The sequence below is a fragment of the Sturnus vulgaris genome, chromosome 4, assembly GCF_052056855.1.
Source record: "Sturnus vulgaris isolate bStuVul1 chromosome 4, bStuVul1.hap1, whole genome shotgun sequence".
Classification (NCBI taxonomy): Eukaryota; Metazoa; Chordata; class Aves; order Passeriformes; family Sturnidae; genus Sturnus; species Sturnus vulgaris.
Window position 1 is genome coordinate 74,335,742 of NC_142246.1, and position 20,652 is coordinate 74,356,393.

General features: G+C 50.8%; 1 protein-coding gene and 2 long non-coding RNA genes across 4 annotated transcripts; 1 reads left to right on the forward strand and 2 right to left on the reverse strand.

Annotated features, from left to right (window-relative positions):
* Positions 1-4,816: 4,816 nt before the first annotated feature.
* Positions 4,817-8,419, reverse strand: LOC148224116 (uncharacterized). 2 transcript variants are annotated; one of them, XR_015803505.1, is made up of 4 exons: positions 8,336-8,418; positions 7,872-7,946; positions 7,638-7,745; positions 4,817-7,508 (listed from the first exon to the last, which is right to left on the reverse strand). It is a non-coding gene; the product is annotated as an uncharacterized LOC148224116 (long non-coding RNA). The 2 variants fall into 2 exon arrangements; XR_015803504.1 differs by having other exon boundaries at positions 4,817-7,745; positions 8,336-8,419.
* A 71-nt stretch (positions 8,420-8,490) lies between these two features.
* Positions 8,491-10,435, forward strand: LOC148224117 (uncharacterized). The gene is made up of 2 exons (XR_015803506.1): positions 8,491-8,827; positions 8,943-10,435. It is a non-coding gene; the product is annotated as an uncharacterized LOC148224117 (long non-coding RNA).
* BMP3 (bone morphogenetic protein 3) lies at positions 8,831-19,902 on the reverse strand. Its single transcript, XM_014892051.2, has 3 exons — positions 19,575-19,902; positions 12,392-13,305; positions 8,831-10,081 (listed from the first exon to the last, which is right to left on the reverse strand). The coding sequence occupies exons 1-3, from the start codon at positions 19,900-19,902 to the stop codon at positions 9,890-9,892; spliced, it is 1,434 nt and encodes a 477-aa protein (XP_014747537.2). The 3' UTR covers positions 8,831-9,889.
* Between the last annotated feature and the right edge of the window lie 750 nt (positions 19,903-20,652).

Consider the following 20,652-nt stretch of genomic DNA (forward strand, 5'->3'; position numbering starts at 1 on the left):
CGCACGATTGGAAACGCCGCCGAAAATCGCACCCGTGGGATCGGTGTCGGCGTCGTGCGCAGGCATCCCACTAGAGCGAGCGGGCTCCTTGCTGTGCCACCCTCCTTTTGCAGCCAGAGTTAGAAGGTCGGGGAGCGACACCCGAGCCGCCATCTTGGGAGAGGCAGGCGCGCAGTACCGCGCTCTGCCCACAGGGTGGCGCTTGGGAGACAGGCAAGGGATGGAATCAAGGAGTGTCCCAATCCTTGAGGAAATCCCCCGGAATGAACGCCCCAAAAAACCCCGACCAGAACTGAGAAACCTCCTGCCTCTGTATGAGTGCAAAGGGTGTGCAAGGAGTGTGCAAATAGTGTGCATTAGCAATCGATCGGCAGGCATTGGCAATCGACCGCCGATATAATCGATCGGCAGGCATTGGCAATCGATCGCCGATCTAATCGATCGGCAGGCATTGGCAATCGATCGCCGATCTAATCGATCGGCAGGCATTATCGATCGATCGCCGAGCTAATCGATCGGCAGGCATTAGCGATCGATCGTCGATCTAATCGATCGGCAGGCATTGGCAATCGATCGCCGAGCTAATCGATCGGCAGGCGCGATCAATCGATCGCCGATCTAATCGATCGGCAGGCATTAGCTATCGATCGCCGAGCGAATCGATCGGCAGGCGCGATCGATCGATCGCCGATCTAATCGATCGGCAGGCATTAGCGATCGATCGTCGAGCTAATCGATCGACAGGCATTAGCGACCGATCGCCGATCTAATCGATCGGCAGGAATTATCGATCGATCGCCGAGCTAATCGATCGGCAGGCATTAGCGATCGGTCGCCGATCTAATCGATCGGCAGGCATTAGCAGCCGATCGCCGATCTAATCGATCGGCAGGCATTAGCGATCGGTCGCCGATCTAATCGATCGGCAGGCATTAGCAGCCGATCGCCGATCTAATCGATCGGCAGGCATTAGCGATCGATCGCCGATCTAATCGATCGGCAGGCATTAGCAATCGATCGCCGAGCTAATCGATCGACAGGCGTTAGCGATCGATCGCCGAGCGAGTCGATCGACAGGCATTAGCGATCGATCGCCGAGCGAGTCGATCGACAGGCATTAGCGATCGATCGCCGAGCGAGTCGATCGACAGGCATTAGCAATCGATCGCCTATCTAATCGATCGGCAGGCATTAGCAATCGATCGCCGAGCTAATCGATCGGCAGGCGCGATCAATCGATCGCCGATCTAATCGATCGGCAGGCGCGAGCAATCGATCGCCGATCTAATCGATCGGCAGGCGCGATCGATCGATCGCCGATCTAATCGATCGGCAGGCATTAGCGATCGATCGTCGAGCTAATCGATCGACAGGCATTAGCGATCGATCGCCGATCTAATCGATCGGCAGGCATTAGCGATCGGTCGCCGAGCTAATCGATCGGCAGGCATTAGCAGCCGATCGCCGATCTAATCGATCGGCAGGCATTAGCGATCGATCGCCGATCTAATCGATCGGCAGGCATTAGCAATCGATCGCCGAGCTAATCGATCGACAGGCATTAGCAATCGATCGCCGAGCTAATCGATCGGCAGTCGCGATCAATCGAGCGCCGATCTAATCGATCGGCAGGCATTAGCAATCGATCGCCGATCTAATCGATCGGCAGGCATTAGCAATCGATCGCCGAGCTAATCGATCGACAGGCGTTAGCAATCGATCGCCGAGCGAATCGATCGACAGGCATTAGCAATCGATCGCCGATCTAATCGATCGGCAGGCGTTAGCAATCGATCGCCGAGCTAATCGATCGGCAGGCGCGATCAATCGATCGCCGATCTAATCGATCGGCAGGCGCGAGCAATCGATCGCCGATCTAATCGATCGGCAGGCATTAGCGATCGATCGTCGAGCTAATCGATCGACAGGCGTTAGCGATCGATCGCCGATCTAATCGATCGGCAGGAATTATCAATCGATCGCCGAGCTAATCGATCGGCAGGCATTAGCGATCGGTCGCCGAGCTAATCGATCGGCAGGCATTAGCGATCGGTCGCCGATCTAATCGATCGGCAGGCATTAGCAGCCGATCGCCGATCTAATCGATCGGCAGGCATTAGCGATCGATCGCCGATCTAATCGATCGGCAGGCATTAGCAATCGATCGCCGAGCTAATCGATCGACAGGCATTAGCAATCGATCGCCGAGCTAATCGATCGGCAGTCGCGATCAATCGATCGCCGATCTAATCGATCGGCAGGCATTAGCAATCGATCGCCGATATAATCGATCGGCAGGCATTAGCCGCCGATCGCCGATCTAATCGATCGGCAGGCATTAGCGATCGATCGCCGATCTAATCGATCGGCAGGCATTAGCAATCGATCGCCGAGCTAATCGATCGGCAGTCGCGATCAATCGAGCGCCGATCTAATCGATCGGCAGGCATTAGCAATCGATCGCCGATCTAATCGATCGGCAGGCATTAGCAATCGATCGCCGATATAATAGATCGGCAGGCATTAGCAATCGATCGCCGATCTAATCGATCGGCAGGCATTAGCAATCGATCGCCGAGCTAATCGATCGACAGGCATTAGCAATCGATCGCCTATCTAATCGATCGGCAGGCGTTAGCAATCGATCGCCGATCTAATCGATCGGCAGTCGCGATCAATCGATCGCCGATATAATCGATCGACAGGCATTAGCAATCGATCGCCGAGCTAATCGATCGGCAGGCGTTAGCAATCGATCGCCGATATAATAGATCGGCAGGCATTAGCGACCGATCGCCGATCTAATCGATCGGCAGGCATTAGCAATCGATCGCCGAGCTAATCGATCGGCAGTCGCGATCAATCGATCGCCGAGCTAATCGATCGGCAGGCATTAGCGATCGATCGCCGATCTAATCGATCGGCAGGCATTAGCAATCGAACGCCAATTAAGGGATGAACGCAGGAGCAATCGAGCACAGAGTGATGTATCAGGATCCTGCCACCCTTTACAAACCTAGCCTGCTGTTTGAGTGCCAACTGCCTCCTCCAAACTGACATCAGGAAACTGGGAGGGTCAATTTTGTTTTACAGGGAAAAGGAGCACAGTTTGTGTACAGGTCCCTGTTCCAGGAACTGGGCTTCTGCCTGCTAAAATTCCAATTGACGCAGGATTTCTCCCAGACCAAAGCTGGCACCGCCTAGAACTCTGCTTGCCCTTGGAGTGGTCCTGGATGGCCCCGGGGGCCCTGTTCTGTGTCTTCATGGTTTCTGGAGTGTCCTGCAGCACTGGGATGACTTTGACATTTTTGTGTCCTTCTCAATGGCAGGATCACTCCCAGGAGTCCCAGTGTCCTCCCTGTTCCCCTAGTTTCCTCCCACTGTGCCTTCCAATGTTCCCACTTCCCTCACAGTTCTTCCAGTGTCCCTGCCACTGCTCCCACTTTTCCCAGTGCAAGTACTGGTCACACAGCAGAAGTGGTTCCGTCACTGCTTTGACCCTTTATTGCCACCACGGGAAGCCTGTGAGGATCCCTGAGGTTTCCCAGGGAGGGTGGGGTGGGATGTGTGGGGTCCCAGGGGAGTCCCACGGGAAGTTGGAGGTCCAAGAAGGACTCTGGGAGGGGGCCTGGAGTGTTTGGGGATCCCAGGGGTCACATGGGAAGGGGTCCCAGTGGTCTGGGGTGGGGTCCCAGGGGCGTCCTGGGGGCCAATGGGTGGACCCAGGGAGTCTTTGGGTTCCTGGGGATCATTCGGGGGTCCCGGAGGGTTCAAGGTGGGTCCCAAGGGGTCAGGGGGGAATTCCCAGTGAATATGTTGGGGGTGTGACAATTGATAAAAGATTCGTGTTAATCACAAAAGCATTGGGATTTGCATAAAACAGAATACTAAGCTCTGAAGTGAAGCATGGACACTAGATAAAGGAAATTATATGACTAAATAATTCTGTTTAAAATTACCTTGTTATGTTATATTATGTTGTATTATGTTACATTACATTATGTTATGTTTTTCAAACAAGTTGTATCGGCTACCAGCTTGCAAAATCGAACTTCCCAAAAAGCCCTTCCTGCCTTTGTCTGATCAATGCTGCCTATCTCAAGGACCAGACTTCCAGAACTTCTCTGGTGGTTATCTACAAGGACCAGATGGCTATCTGTGACTGATTATCACCCAAAGGCTTTGTGAATTTGTGTAAGGATGTTTATTCAACCACCACTGCTTACCTAGCAAAATTATGACAGCAAAAAAAAAGAAAAAAAAAACAAAACCAAAAGTATTGATTACAATGAGAACCCACAGCATAAGAAGAGGCTGCAAACCGAGGTTGGGTGGAGCGTGGAGTGGGCGGTGACCCCTCGCGTTCCCCAGCGCGCTGCTTGCTCTTTCTATATCAAATAAAGCAATCCAAAATTTTACTGAATATCGAGACTTTTGTCTCTCATTTATAACAGGGGAAAAGGGGGAGTCCCTCAGGGGCTGACGGGGGGAGGAGCGGCCCCTCCCCCAGTGCTGCCCCGGCTCAGGGTCCTGCTGCGGCCGCGCTCCCCCTCCCCCACGGTGACGGAGCCAGTGCGGGAGCAGGACAGGCGCGTCATGGCGGAGGCAGCCACTGCGGGGACACAGCCACTGGCCTTAAATCGCGCCCCTTCCCCTCCAATCCACGCCCCTCTCTCAGTAGACCACACCCCTTTATGTAAACCACACCCAGGGGTATACACGCTTTGCCATCATTTGAGTGGGAGAATTTAAGGGAGACAGAGACAGGCTGGAGGGAAACTCACAGCACTACACCAGGTATGAAGTCGGACGCAGGTTTTGATTTTCATGTCGTTTAATAAGTTAAGCGATTACACAGCAATAGAATTATTCTTCAAGGTTTACAAAGGTGCAAGAGACGCCCTCGCCGGGCAGGACGAGCTGGCGAGCGTGGGGAGGGCGGCAGTGCTGCCGCCTTGTGGACACAGCGCGGTACTGCAGCCAACCCCGAGCCGGCACCCCAGCAGGTTTTTTTGCAGCACTCACAAAACGGCAGTTCTTCAGTACACGCCTTTCTGCTGGGGTCCTAGCGCGGCCGCCATCTTGAGCGTGCCTGGACTCACAACATGGCGGCTCGGGCGGCACCCCGGCCTGACCTGACAAAAATGGCGGCAGAAAGGGCGGGAAAAAATCAGGACCCCGATATGTCCACTGGGCTACCTGACTAAATCGCCGACGCCGATCCGCTCGCCGCCAATTTTCCTCGACGTTTCAGAGCGTGCCGACAACGGCCGCGCGGTCCGCGGTGCCGCGGGCGTGAGGGCGCCGGCGAGCGCGGACAGGCGTTTTATGTAGACGCCTATCCGCCGGGGTCCTAGACAGGCCGCCATCTTGAGTGTGTCCGCAGGGCTGGGTCCCGGCCCGCGGGCCCTTCCGCCATCCTGAGAGGGGCACGGTGCAGTACCCGCCCGTGTCCACACGGCGGCAGCACTGCCGCCCAACTCAGCCCGGCACTGCCGCCCTGTCAGGGACAGCCAGGGAAGGGAGAGAGTTCCAAGCACCAGAGTCCCCACCCGTCATAAAATCCTCTCAATGAACGCCCCAAAAAAACCCCGACCCAAACTAAAAATGCCCTGCCTCTGACCAAATGAAAAAAAAAACCTTTTATATATAGAAATCATCTATTTTTTAATATTTAATTTATAGTCATAATCTAGACATATTTCATATATTCAATTGCTATTCTATTTATCATATATACAATTTTATTATTCATTATATACATATATTTATATTACTAATATTATTTCTATTTTATGTATATCCATATAGATTTGTATGTTTATAGTTTTTAATATTATTTATTTAAAAGCTCTGCCTCTAACCAAATAGAAACAAAAAACTCGTTTATTTTAAATTATATTTGAATATATTTTTCTATTTAGTTTTCATATTTATATCTGTAGATTTATATGTCTATATTGTGTATTATACATTTATATACTATTTAATGTATTATTTACTAGTATAGTAATATACTATATGCTATTTACATACTATTATAACATATACTATTTAATATAACATATTAAGTATAATAAAATCGATATAATATTATTTATATTACATACTACATATATTTTTTATTTACATATATTTATACTTACATATATTTCTACATGCATATATATTTATAATAATTTTGTCAGTATATATTTTTGTATATTTGTATATTTTTGCCTATATTATTTATATAACATACATATCATATAAATAAATAAAAGCCCCTACTCTAACCAAATAAAAACCAATAAAACATTGCTTTGAAAGTATAAATATTTGTATATTTCTATTTTCATAACAGAATATAATGTAATGTAATATATTTATATATTGGTTTCTTATATTTGCTTATATATTTTTATTCTTTATCTTTTCTATTTACAGTATCTATAAAAAAACCCTACCTCTATCCAAACACAAGCCAATAAAACATTCCTTTTAGACTATATTTAGCTGTTTTTTAAGGTTCTGTTTTTCATGCATTCTACACCCACCCCTCCCTCTCAATGTTCTGGCACCCACCATGACCCCCCCCCCATGCCCGACTCACCTGCTCCTCCAGCGCAGCCCGGCTCCCTCTCCCAGGGACCTTGGGCTGCCCCAAACCACGTCGGAGCCCCCCTCAGCCTTTTTTCCTCACCCCAAAGAAGGCACAGAACGACTCCAACTGCCCTGGACAGCAGCAGGGCACTTGACTGCAACCCCTCCCATGGGTCCATCCCACAGAAAGTGACTCTGCTGACACCAGAAAAGGGAGGGCAACCCCCACAAGGGTTGAAGTTCCTCCCCAGCCCTGCAGACACAGGGGACAAGGGGCAGAAAGGAGGAGGGGCAGCAGAGAGGACACAGGAAGAAAATTAAAAAATTAACATCAAGGTGCACGATGAAATGGAACCAAAACAGAAAAAAAAATTAAAAGAAAAAAAAAACCAAACCAAAACAAAAACACAAGAAGAAAAAAGAAAACAAATAATAATCAAAAAACGTAAATAAACCCCCGCGATGCTGGACGGGGAGCACAAGAGGGAGGGATTAAAAATGAACAGGGACAGTGAACGGGACACAAGGATCCCACGGGAAACAACGGCACAGGGAGCACCACAGAGGCACAGAGAAGGACGGAGAAAAGACAGAGAGTGCCAAACACACAGCAAGGACTGAGGGGTACAGAGACAAAGAGGGAACCCAGGAGCCAGAGAGGAAGCGAGCACAGCCCGTGCGGGGCGGGCAAAGACGGGCAAGGAGCTTCTCTCTCCGGTCACTACAGCAAGCGCAGCCTCCCCTGGAATTTCACGCTCAGCGTTTCTTCCGAGCTCAACAGGTGTTCAAACGGGTACTCCAGCATCTCCTTCCTGTGTACTTTGGGCAGCACAGACTCCTCGGGAGGAACAGCAATCCAGGGACAGAATTAAAAATGTGAATCTCACTTGCCACTCTCTCCACCTTTTCTCCAGCTCGGCCCTGGGCTGGGAAACAAAAGATGACAAACACTGAAAAGCCAACCTGAGGTGTGCTGAGGATGCACAGGCCTGGGAGAAAGCTCTTCCCACCACTCTCTTGGCCTTCTCCCACTCTGATGAACTGTGCAAACGCACATCCAAACCCAAGTCAGGCAGCCGGGGATGTTTTCTGCACACCAAACACCTCAGCCTGAACAGGAGCCTGAAGATGCTCTGGATTGCAATTCAAAGCCTCAGCGAATCCTGCATGGGACAGCCAAGTTGTTTGCATGCAGAGGAAATAAAAGTGACCACTTTCAACAGTTAAAACATCAGTGGGAGTTACTGGCTGCTTACAGCAGTGAGTTTCATACAGCGTCCCATGCTTACAGATTTATCAGAAGAAGCAGCTTCCGGTTCCTTCGGTTTGGAGCCCAACTCCAAACGGGAAATTCACGACCGCTCCTGAGAGAGGCAAGTGGAACTTCAGGAGTTCAGAAAAGCGACTCGCTCCCCCGAGTCCTGGCTCGCCTGCCCGAGCACCCGCGGCGTTTTTATACCAGCTCTCTCCCTACTTTACACGCTCTTTTAAAACTAAGGAAGCTGCAAACTCTGCCTCCAGCCCCAGCCACGACCTCCCTGCGCCCCAGCACTGCCCCCCTGCTCCGGCGGGGACCCCTCTGCTGCGCTGCCCCTCGCCTCGCGGCCGAGGTGGGAGAACCTCCAGGTTCTGTTTCCCAGGAAAGGCTCTGCCAGGCGGCCCCAGCCTTGGCCCCGCGCAGCCCCCGCCGCCCAGCTCTGCTCCGGGACGGCCCCCTCGGGGCTTTTTCCGGGACCCGCTGTTCTCCGCTCACCTCCAGCCTCGCCGCATCCACAGCATCTCCCGCCGTCCTCCGCTATGGCCTCTCACCGCCAGGGGGCCGCGCGCCCGACCAGCGCGCACGCGCGACACTGCCGAGCCGCGTCCCGCCCCCCAACCGCGCGAGCCCCTGCACTGCGCATGCGCGGCGGGGCGCGCCCGTCCCCCTTCAGCGGCGTGGGACGGAGGGCGGGAATACCGACGCCGGGAAAATCGATTGTTCCTGGAAACGTCCGAGAGCCACACAGCAAAAACCGGCTTTTTACCTGAAAAGTCATTTTCTCTGACATTTCTGCAGAGCTCCGAGCCGAACGCCCGTGTTAGTGACGGCCAACAGCACGGATGAGACGAGCTCCGCCGTGAGCGGTGGAGCACGCCCCCCTCACACCTGCCCTTTGGAGCTCCGCTGCAGTCCTGGCACTGACAGAGAAACCTGCACGGCTTACCGGGTGCTGATATAAACAACGATACGGGAGGAGGGCCACAGGTATAAAATAAATTAGAAGCATCTGTATTAGTTTATTTCCAGATACAAAATAACTTCTCCTTTTTGGGGGTAATTTTTATTTTTTATTTTTTTTTAATGGGCACTCTGGACACAGACAAACCTTTCACCAGAAATCATTTAAAAATGCATCCTTTCCGTGAAGAAATTCTTCCTAATGTCCAGCCTGAGGCTATGACCTCTGGTCCTGCTGCTTCTTACCTGGGAGAGGACACCACTGCAAAGGCTGGCCACAGTATCCTTGCAAGAAGACAACCCACAGATTATTGGCAGGTACGTTCTGCGAACACGTGGTGAACAAGTCATTCGGACACTTCACTGAGTGTGGTATTCTCATGCCCCTGGCCTGCTGAGTTTCCACAGCAGAAGTCAGAGTGATGCACTCGGCATCGGTCCCGTTCTGAGCTCCTCTGCCCAGGGCCGCCGAGCTGAGTTACAGAGTAGGTGTCAGTGAGAAGAAACTCGCACACCAGGTGGGCAGCCTTGTACCGAGGAGATGCATGGTCAAGTAGGGTTATCTACAGCTCTTAGGATGTCAGCTTTGTTTTGCCTGCCTTGCTGTACTGCTCTAAAACCTAAGGCAAGAAACTCATCTTTAAAATGAAGACTATTACATTTCTAACCTCCCCGTGCCATTAGTCACCATTAGAACAGAGACGAGAATTACCAGCTTCTGCTGCTTCCAAAATGTTGTACAAATACAGATCACTATGTCCTTTGAGAGCCAAAGTCCCAAAAAGTCTCTGCAGATTCTACTCACATCTCCCGCTTTCAACAGGTACAGTCAGGTCCCATTCCCAAGCCTTGCGTCTCGGTCAGAATCACACACAAATGAAGTTTGTATTACCTTTCCTTGGAATCAGTACTTGGAATCCATTCTGTTCCCATTCTCCTTGATTAGATTTCTTTACATGTTCTCTATTTCGTCCAAAGGAAATGCATTGGCAGTGCAAACACAAAGTAGGTGTGATGAGACTCCTGCCCACCCCCCTTCCCCAAACAGCAAGTGATCGCCCTGGCATTGCCAAAAGGCCTCCCAAGGCGTTATCTGCACGCACAGGACTCCACTGTCATGTTGGGGTACACCTTCAGAACCACGTTTTTGTTCTCGTCAAAGAATAAGATACTGAGAGAGGACATTTTGTCAGGAACGCAGCAAGGCTCGGGAATGCCCGGGACGACTCCGACCGCTCTCACAATGCTCTGGATGGTGGCGTGGTTGGATGGCTTCATGGCCTGCAAGACAAAGACGTGGCACAACATATTACCGCCCCCACATTGCCATGGATTTATGTACTCTGCAATAATATTGCTTTGTTGAAGGGCCCTGTTGAGACCCCCTCAGCTGGAACATCTGCAGCCAGTGCCACTGCTGAGGAACTGAGCCTCCAAGACAGCTGTACCTCATACTCAAGTGGCATTTTCTTCTGGAGAAGAAACTTCAAATGACAAAGTTTCCTAAATTTATAAAAAGGGACACGGTTGGGTTTGCTCTGAACAGAAAGCAAATCTGCCAGGTGAGGTAGCTGCTTGGTCACAAAACCAGAAACCATTAAGGTGCTAATAAAAATAAAAAACCAACACAACAGAGAGATGACAAAAAGATTTACTCTGAACCCTGAAATGCTTCCTGATCCAAGTATCTGTAGGTATGCACAAGCTTTTAGCCAGGGACTTTTGGTTTGGTTTTTAGAGTTGTTCTTACACACAGAATCTAGGAATCAAAACAGTTCAGTGTGTACCCAAAAACATGTCGCTGACAAATACACAGAACAATGTCATTTTGGCCAAACGTTCAATTTTCAGTTTTCATGCAATGAGAGATGATTTGTTTCTGGGACAAAAAGCCATCCTTAAGGGCTGGATATGGACCTGCAAAAAGCGCAGGAGTAACCATGAACTGCAGCTTGTAATATGGTTTGCACAGCACATTAGTACATGAAGTTTTAAGTCTCCCTCCAAGCTGATGAAAGAGGTTTCTGTTGGTTTGTTTTGAATTCAACAGTACCTATACTCCTCAGCAGTAGCAGCCAGAGGTTTAAAAACAAGTTTTAGATTATCATACAACTCAGATTTCTGTATCATTTCTGTCCTCAAAGGGAAGTGAAAGCTGTGGTAGCACCCAGCCACTTTTCCTTACTCAGCTGCTGGGCACCATTCTCCCCAAAATAACTGGGAGCCCAACAGCTGTCCCCAGCCTGATGATCACACATGCCAAAAGGTAGCTGTCCTCCCTGACCAGGAGAGCGTCTCCCACAAGCTCTACACCAGGTCACACTCCCAACACGTGGGTTTGACAGCAGTCAAAACAGCTAACTAGAACCAGGGCATGGGTAAAAAATGCAAATCTGGAGGTGGGGGGGGGCACATCTGTTCTCCATTACTCAGCAGGTTGTTAACTCCAGGAGCTCACCCTCAGCAAAGGAACATGATGTACCCACGGGCACAGACTAGTCTGTTATTGCCTGAGGGTCAGGGTATCCTTCTGCAAACACAGTGTCAGTGGTAGCAGATCCTGGGATGCTGAGCTCCAAAGCCTGCCTCTGCAGCTGGAGGTAGGCAAGCCATCTCCCCCTCCAAGGACAGGACCCTGCCTCCCGCAGCTTGCCTTGTCTGGGCACCATCCCCTTTGGTACAATTCTTCCACCCATCACTTTCAAAGGACGACTGCCTTGGCTCCTTAAGCCACTGAAATTCCAAAATGTATGTTTTGGAACCAACTGCTCTGGCATCACTGTGACAGGAATAAAGAATACTCTGGAATGAAACGCCGCATTGACTCCAGGAGCCCTGCCTTTACTGATGTTCCCTGCAGGTGTTACTTGTGCATGCCCCTCGTTTTAGGCCAGCCTCAAATCCCATGTCCTACTCTCAAGTTGCAGCAGCCTCCAGGGAATACATGTTGCTAATAATGACACTGGACATTTGGAGCAGAGTTCCTCTATCTAGGTCACAGGGCTAGGAGCACATCAGCCTGACCTGCTACTCACATGCAACCAGCTCATACAAACCAGGGGATGTTCTCCAAGTCACTGGGCCCAGATCCATAGCTTTTGGATCCCCTTGGTCCAGTGAATCAGAAGGGATTCACTCAACTTTGTGTTAAGCACAGCTGCCACTGCCTGGAGCTCTCTGCCCTTGGAGCAGCCTTGCCTCCCATGGTACGGGGCATGCCTGGAGCGTGTTGTGCCGACTGCCTGTGGGCACAAGTGCTGCCAATGAAATGGTTTTACAGATCTGGCTCGTATTTGGTTTGTTAAACAGGCTAGTAACGAGTTCGCACATCATAGGCGCTATTCAGGAAATGCTTTATGGCACTTTGGGTTCTGGATGAAAAACTAATAGCAAGCCAATTTTTTTAAATTACCTGTGCAAGCTTATCTCTTGACCAGATGTTCCAACCACCGCCCCATTGCTGCGTGGGGCCAGTCTGGGTAGGTCCTGCATCCAAACCCACGCCGGCACTGGCTGCCTTTTACTGACGTGGGAAACAAAGTGCCCGGTTTATGGGAACAGACAGTGAAAAAGAATCAACAGAGACTATACCTTTGGAATTGGGAATTGACATTCTCCTGAGCAGTAATAGGCATCGAAGGACTTAGGGGAAATAATCCACTCGCTCCAGCCGATGTCTGCAAAATCCACCTTGAGGTAGCGCCGGGCGCAATACCTTGGCTCGTTCCACTGCTTCCTCCTCGCCTTCCTCAGCGTTTGCTCATCAAACTGCAGAGTCTGGGTCTTCTGGAGGTGATTCTTCCTCTGCTTTTTCTTACTCCTGGCCCTGTCTGCTAGCTGCGGCTGGAAGGTCTTGTAGGGTTTCCTGCCTTCCCAGCTCTCGTCCTCACCGTACTGGTACTTGGCTCCCGGGAGCTCGTTGTTCTGCAATGGCAACAGGACGTTTACCGAGCGTTTTCTGCGGCCATTAGGGATGCTGCTGCCCCTCGTGTGGCCCTCTGGCTTGGGAAGGACCCTCGCCAGAGGATGAAGGTGTCCTCGCAAAGTAGAGACAACGCTCTCTGGCTCTGAGATAGCAGAATCATTGGCGTAAATCAGGATGTAGGGCTCGTAGGAGGAAGGTGCTCTTTCCCAGGGATGATGGCTGGTCAGATTCATTTTAACGCTGAGCAGCAGTTCGTTGTTTTGCTTTGCTTCATGCAGGAGCTGAGTGATATCCTGCCACTGCCAGGAAAGGGTATCCTGGTAAGCCGAGGAGACGTTTATGAGGAAATGTCCCAGGCTTCGAGTCGGGTTCCCAGCTGAAGCAAAGGTCCAAACTGAAAGACCTATCTGAATTTCAGGGTTCCTGTGCCTGTGATGAGAACAGCCACGGGACTGGGAACAGTTCCACTTCGCGTGCAGCAGATCACCAATATAATAATACACCGAAGCTGACAAGACATTTTCAGACTCTGTGAGTGATGTCAAGTTAAAAATGTACATCTCCTGGCCTTCGGGGCTCCCTAGAAAAAGAAATACTCCGATTAGGATATGGGCATCATTGCTGTATGTTAAATGGCAAGTTTTGATCTCCATTTTTATTAAGAATGCCACTTTAAAAACCCTTCCTGTTCTAAACTAGCATACTGTATTGGAAGACAAAACAAACTATTTCTGTTCGTAGAGAAATTCTGCACAACTTGGGGCAGACACAGGAGTCTGTAGTTTTGGGTAAAAGCTAAATTCCAGCAGCCACTTCTGGGCTGTAACGCTAGGCCAAGACAAAGCACTTGCAGTAGATGGTGCTATTTTCATACACAACCACCTCCAAGCTTCAGCAGGTCTGAGTTCCCAGATCTTTCATCTGCAAAATCATCTCAAAAACAGTTACCAGTGGCCAGCACAGACACCTGTGGATTCGCCAGATTCCACCTCAAGAAACCCAACTGCGTGACCTGGGGTTCCATCAAAATTTGGGAGTGCCGGGTCCAGCACGCCCCTTCTGCAACACCGATACCTCGCTCCCAGCTGTGAGCATTGCACTGAACTAAGTGTTCCTCGGGATAGAAAGCACCCTTTAAAAGAACTACAAACACATCTTCTCCTCAGGAAAATTTCATTTCATTGAAATGATACTTTGTCTTTTGGCTCATAGGACACACGCTGCTGGAAACTATTCCAGAGCAAAAGTAAGAAAGAGGAAAAAAAGGAAAGCAAAAGTATCAGGAACCAAGCTACACGCTGCTGCCTTCCAGACATCTTCTGAGGCCAGATTTTAACAGCAGCCTCTGCTCTCCTCTACCAGATGTTACTGCTGGCCTGATGAGTTTTTCAGACCAAGCTCTGCATGACAGAGCTCTTTTGAACGGCGGAAGCTGAGGCACAGCACCACTGCACCATTAGCACTGCTCACTGCTACAGACTAGGACCAGAGGAACTAGGACAACCAGGCAAGATGGGGCCAAAGACGGGGACAGTCTTTTCAGAACAAAAGCAGAAATACACATGTACTTACTCTATACATGTTCTGGCACTCCTCTTCGGGCTACCAGACATGCCAGACTATTTCCTGACAGCTCAAACCCAGCTCCTGGCGGTGCTGCTGAAGTACCTCTACCTGCTGGATCTTAGGGGCATGGCCCATGCTTCCTCACCTCCCTGCACCAACCCACAGCTGCAACGACGGCCTGTGGCTGGCATTAAAAAAGTATTTCTAAGGAACTGCAGTGGGTCTGTCCAGACCGACATCACTGACACAAATAGATTGCTGTCACAAGGGGGATTTCAGGCATCAGTAAGCTGGAACGAGTCTGCTAACATGTGGTGTGTTTACATTTATAGAGGATGCCCTGACCCTTTTATGGACTGCCAAATCTATCCCACGGGTGAAAAAGGATGCAATACCGAGGACTGCTTAGTTACACAGTCACCATTAGCCGTCATTTAAAGGCCATATTAAAGAGGTGCCCTAGTGCCAGGGCTCAGTTAAGAATGGATCCGTGTTTCCAGTGTAAAACATTTGTTCTCATCGGTTCACAGCCCAGATACAAAACTTCACTTGTAGCTGGAAACAGGAACAAGTTCCTCAACAGAAACAGATTCGGAAACCAGATTTTTCTCTTTGTTCCCACCAACCCTCTTACTAGGCTGCTGCTTTACCAAGCTGTGTTCTGTGCAAAAGGAAAAGATAGGATGCGGTTTTCCCTTTTGAAAGAGCATGGGACCCAGTGCCAAACTGCTTTTACTAATTCTTTGAGCAAAGCAGGTAAGATCACAGCAGCTAGCAACTTGATATATAACAGCAGCAAGTTCACCACAGAGTAAAGCCATCAGCCACTCAAACGAAGAACTTCTGTAGAAACAGCAATGCTGCATATTCAGGATCTAACTTACATGGGGGTTTCATGACACAAAACGCACAAATCTGCACATTGCACAGCCTAAGCACTCTGCACAGTGGCCACCTGATCTCTTTTCTATGTATTTTAGGCAGGAAGACCACAGCAGGTGTGAAAACTAAACACAACATTTAGCTCCAAGCTGGCACAAGCCAAGCAAGCTAAGGGGGTACATCCACAGTAGCACAAATCTGGGCAGGAGAAGAGCCAACCTCACTCTTTCCCACAGCCACAATTTATTGCACTTGGGCTGGGTGGGTGAAAAGCAAATGTGCACAGCCTGTTCTTTGATGCCAGAGACCCTTGTGCTGAAGCAAGGATTTCGAGAAACGGGGACCAGCAGGGAACTGTGAGCGCAGGTCACTCGTGTGCATGGCGCTTCTGTGAGACACACAGTGACAAAAGTCAGAAAATTCAAATTCTGGGTCTGGTCCCGAGAGGCCGAACCTACAGATCCTGCCCATCTGCCCAAATCATAGCTTAATGTTGTTCAAGTTCCTAAAAGGTCCAGGATGCTACTACATAGCATTGTATTTATAGGGGTGCAGCAAAAAAAAACAAAAACAAAAACAACAAAAAAAAACCACAGCCAAACCAAAGAAACACACAAAAGAGGGGGGGAAGAAAGTCTCCTGAGTGAGTATTTTTAAAGCCCTTGATGCAAAAACCCCTGGTAACTACTGGTGCTCAGAGGGGCCAACATTTGGGCTGGACTGGTTTCTGCAGGCTGATGGCAGCCGACGAGGCGCTGCTTTCCCTGTGCGTGCTCCTCCACCTCCCCGTCTGCGTGGGCACTCCACACCACAACAAAGCAAAGAGAGGCCTTCTGAAAGGGAGGACAGCATAGTGCTAAAACCACAGGAATTGGCCTAAGGGCAGGTGTAAGACCTGAAATTGCTTGAACTTCAGTCAATAAAAAAAGAGTTTAAAGTAATTTCTCACTGTATAGCTTTACTATAACACCATTAGGAGGATCTTCCAATTAAAGTCAGGACTCATTTGCAAGCCATGTTCCCTAAGTGACGCTAGGATGAAAAATGCATTCAGAAGCAAACCTAATATGTGTATCTTTCGAGGGCTTTTATCTTTCTGCTCTCTTTTATTTTTCTGTGCTGTGTCTGACTTCCAAATCCTGAGCCTGGGCAGCAACCAGCACACCTCAAGAGGCAGTGCTGCAGGTAAGCAGATTTCTGCCAGCTGGAGGTCAGGTCTCTTTCAGGAGAGAAGTGCTGGATGGGCAGGATCATAGCCTCAGAGCTCCCTTGCCAGAACTGCCCGAGTGTTCCACTGTGGCTCACAGACCACCTGACCTTCTCCCCGTGTGCCTTTCGCAGCCACAGCAAATGGAAAACCACTCGCTCCTGTGGCACCCACAGGTAAAGAACTGGAAAAGGCCTGTCCAAAGCAACACAAGGGGTACCAGAGTCATTCCAGAAACGTCCTGCAACAGTCAGAAGAGCTGCCACAGAAATCACAGGCTGAACATCCCCTGACTCAAACACAGAGAAACAAATTAGAGCAGTTAAGTCCATGAGAGAGCACGGTGCTGAAGTGTAACTCAACACTCCGGAAGACGTGTTACTGATCCTTAGTTCACTCCTCATGGATTTCAGGCCTCATGGATTTCGGGCCTGGGGTTTCTTTTCAGCCTTGTCACAAGCAAAGGTTCTGAACAATTCTGCTCTCGGATAATTTCGCAAGATTAACAGGAAACAAATTTACCTGAACATTCACCAAAATCAATGGCCAAAACCCCCACCCCAAACAAGCCACCATCCAGCCTAGTTGTGAAGTCTGGTGCATGAGTGATTTCAGGGCAGCGTGGGATGGAGGCATCAAAAAGATGCCACACGGGGCTGAAGCTCTGGTCCCATCCCCTCAGAGAACTGAGCTGCACAAAGACAAACTTGCTTTTAACAGCTATGAGGATGCTTGTTTTGATTAATCCCTCCTAACTGGGTCTTGTTGGCTGTTGGTAAGAGGGCCGCAGCTGCCACATGTGACACTGCTGTTCTTTGACTAGAACAGGGATGAGTTTCAACAAATCCCACGAGCTTTTGGTCTCATCACACGACACTCCAGGGTCTCAAAAATTTGTCTGCTGGGTTTCCTGGGATATTTGGGAAAGGCCTTTCCCATGTGCTGCAGAAGAAGCAGAAGCCCCTGCAGAGGAAAAGCAAGGACACAAAGGTTTCACAGCTGCATTTGAAAGCTATGTTTCAGAAAAGGAAGAGTTTGTCTCCTGAAAATGTCAGAGTAAATTGCACAGTTAAACTGCAAATGAAACCACTGAAGATTTGCTTCAAGACCTCTTGCTGTAGATGGAGGAGACACAGGAGGATTCTTGGGGAACTTCTGCTCCTAGCAGACAAAAAGCTGAGTCTTGAAGGGGCTGGCAGAGGGAATGGTAAAATGCAAAGGAGCAACAGCAACGGCATATATTAAATTAACTGATGTGTCTCATTAAGGACAAGGGGAAGCCCGTGGAAGACTGAGATTTGGAGTCAAGGAGTGCAACAGTCAAAGCAGAGGATCTAGAGACAAAGTACCTTGAAAGGGGAACACTTCTGGACGAGCCATTTTCATTGCGGTACTTGTCAGGCAGTTGGGCCCAAGGAAGAAGTCGGAATAAGCCTTTCCACTGCACCCACCACCCTGAGGAACATCAAATATAAGGGCTTTCTGGAAACAGACTTTTCTGCCATCAACAACCACAAAAAAATAAGCTGCTGCTGCTGCCAATGGCAGGAGAAAGACAACAGCCAACTGGTTAAATCTTTTGCATAAATACTTATTAAAGTGTCAAAAAAATTTAAACCATTTATTGCTTTGGCACTTGATCTGTGAAAGTATTGGGAGGAGGAGGAAAGGGATTAGCAAGCAGTGTGTTTATAGGACTGCTGCCACTCAGCATCAAGTGAGAGTATAAATATAATCCGAAAGACTGCAGAGATGGGATTTCAACCAACAGCATTCTAGGTCTAGAACAATAAATGGCTTTAATCAAATATGCGTAACAGAGCAAATATTGCTCTGCTGGGATCATTAACAACCTCTCCTTTTGGGTGGGGGGGCTGTAGTGAATATTATATGCTCCCCTCTTTTGGTGGGCTTAATTCAGTGACAGTCACGGACTGTGTGAGACTTCACACAGCAAGCAGGTGACGGTAGAAAGGCAAGAGAGCTCTTGAGTAAGAGCAGCAGCTGGGAAGCCCTGGCTCTCAATCCCCCAAACCCAGGGTAATTACCCCTCTAAAGCCTCTCCTGTGGACAGGAATACTGGAAGGGCTGAAACCTAAGACACCAACACTCATTCCTCATTTATCTGATCTCTGTACAGAGCTGCCTTATAAAATACATTGCTGCTTTTGAAGAAGCAAGGAAGCCTGCCCCCCAGCTCTCTTTCCTGGGACAGGAAGGACTTGGGGCAAGCCGCTGAAACTCAGCGACAGCTCTCAGTTTCACTGAGAGATGCTTGTCTAAGAAAAAGCCACTGCATCAGTGCACTGGTGTAATGAAGAGACTGGCAAATGGGGCTTCTGTGCGTGGCATGAAAACTGTCCCACATGCAGCAAGGTTTGGGGGTGCATAAGATAAGGGAAGGACATGCCAGGGATGGTCATCTTCGGGTTCTGGCCATTCCATTTAGCCCTTGTGGAGCTCACATGCACAAAAACCAGAAGAGGGAAGGGGGGAGATGCAGCACCAAGACAGTGACTTCTTCAATTTCTGCTAGGATATGGTTCTTTTGAGAGGCTGGCATGTTAAACGCGTCCCCCTTCCCTTATGGAAAACGTTTTTACAATTTCACCTATCTACCCGTGCATGCCAGTGTGTAATCACGGGGAGATCTAAGAACCCCTTCCAAAGACGCCAAGATGAAGCATTTCCGACACCCAGGTTGTGCTTGAACTGAACTCGTCTGCCGCTGCCTTTCACTGTCAGTACTATCACCGCTTGTCAACATGAGAACGCTGCAGAGAGCCTGAAGGATCCCCAAACCATGTCACGGCTCCGTCACGCACAAATCAGCCCTTGGCTCCGACAGAAGCTACACGTGCAGAACACACCACTAACGGGGGAGAAGATCCGCTAATTCCTCCACCTCCCCCTCGCATTGTACTTAGCCATGGTGATGACAGCGATGCTGGAAGCAGAGCAGAAGCGGCAAGGCTACAATTAAAGTACAGGACTGAACGTAAAACACGGCAGTCCCTGCAGGAAGCGATACTCCTCTAACAGTCTCATTTCTTCCCCCCCACCGAGCTCCCCGGGCACTAACCCCAGGGATGCTCTAAGCCGGCGCTCAGGGAGCGCGGGGCTGCCCCGCGGCCGAGCCCAGCCCCGCCCGGCGGGGCACCCCCCCCTCTTCCCCCGGCCAGGTGCGCACTCACCTGCCGGCAGCGGGCGGAAGCCGCGCACCGTGTTGCCCCGACGGAGCCAGGGCCCGGCTGGTGCCGGCGGGTCCCGGCCGCCCCGGTACTGCTCGTAGAGCCTCAACATGTGCTCCGCCACTCTGTCCGCCGCCGGCGGCCGCCCGGAGCGCCGCTGCCCCGGGCCGTCGTCACCTGCGGCCGCCCGGGCGCGGCCGCCCCGCACGGCCCCCGGCGCAGCCCGGCGCCGCAGCCCGAGACGGCGCGGCCGCAGCGCGTCTTCCAGAGCCAGGGACAGGCAGCCCCATCCCAGGCACAGGCACAGCACCCAGCGGGCCGACGCCGCCATCCCGCCCTTCCGTCCCGGCGGCAGCGCCCAGGGCCCCTCGGCGCGGCCGGGCGCGCTCCGGGACTGCGCGGAAAGCGCGCACGGGGTGTCCTCCTTCTGGAGAAGGAGAAAATGGGAAAGAAAAAAAGGGGGAAAGGCAAAAAAAAAGAAAAAAAAAACAACGGCAAAAAGCGGGGCGGAGGGAAGCTGCACGGTCTGGACCGCCCTCCCTTCCCGGCGGGGAGCGAGGGGGTTTATTCCCAGCCGTGCAGGTTGGTGTCGGGGACAGGCGGCGGTGCTGCTCCCGGCACTCGCTCGGCGCTCCCGCTCCGCGGCTCCGCGCCCTGCCGACACCGGGGCAAGCGCGGCGAGCGCCCCGCCCGTCCTCGCTGCGCCGGGGCCCAAGTGCGGGGAGCCGCCACCCCGGGGGAGCGCAGCGACGGCACGGAGGGAGGGGATGCTCTGCGAACTCCATCCCCCGGGCGGATGGCGATGGAGGCGGAGGACGGTCCCCTGCCCGCCTTCACCCAGCTCCTCCCAAAGGCCGTACAATTACGTGATCGCATTTAAAAAAAAAAAAAAAAAGAATAAAAGAAAAAAAAAAAAATCACGGGTCGCAGGGCACTCACCCTTCTCCCCTGGAAAGTCTAAAGGCTCGGCTGGGAGCGGAGCACAGCGCACCGCGGGCAGGTGGAAGCGATGCTCACCGAGTTGTGCCGGGGTTCTGCCTGCCTCTCCTCAGCACCAGCGACCTCCGGCTTCCTCCCACCC

Bases quoted from the DNA above. Each gene is read 5' to 3' on its own strand.
- BMP3 (XM_014892051.2), bottom strand. From the start codon at position 19,902: ATGGCGGCGTCGGCCCGCTGGGTGCTGTGCCTGTGCCTGGGATGGGGC. The intron at 13,306-19,574 runs GTGAGTGCGCAC...TTCTTTTTCTAG, and splicing joins CTTCCGCCCGCTGCCGGCAG to GGAGCCCCGAAGGCCAGGAG. The intron at 10,082-12,391 runs GTATAGTCTCTG...TTTGTCTTGCAG, and splicing joins GTCAATTCCCAATTCCAAAG to GCCATGAAGCCATCCAACCA.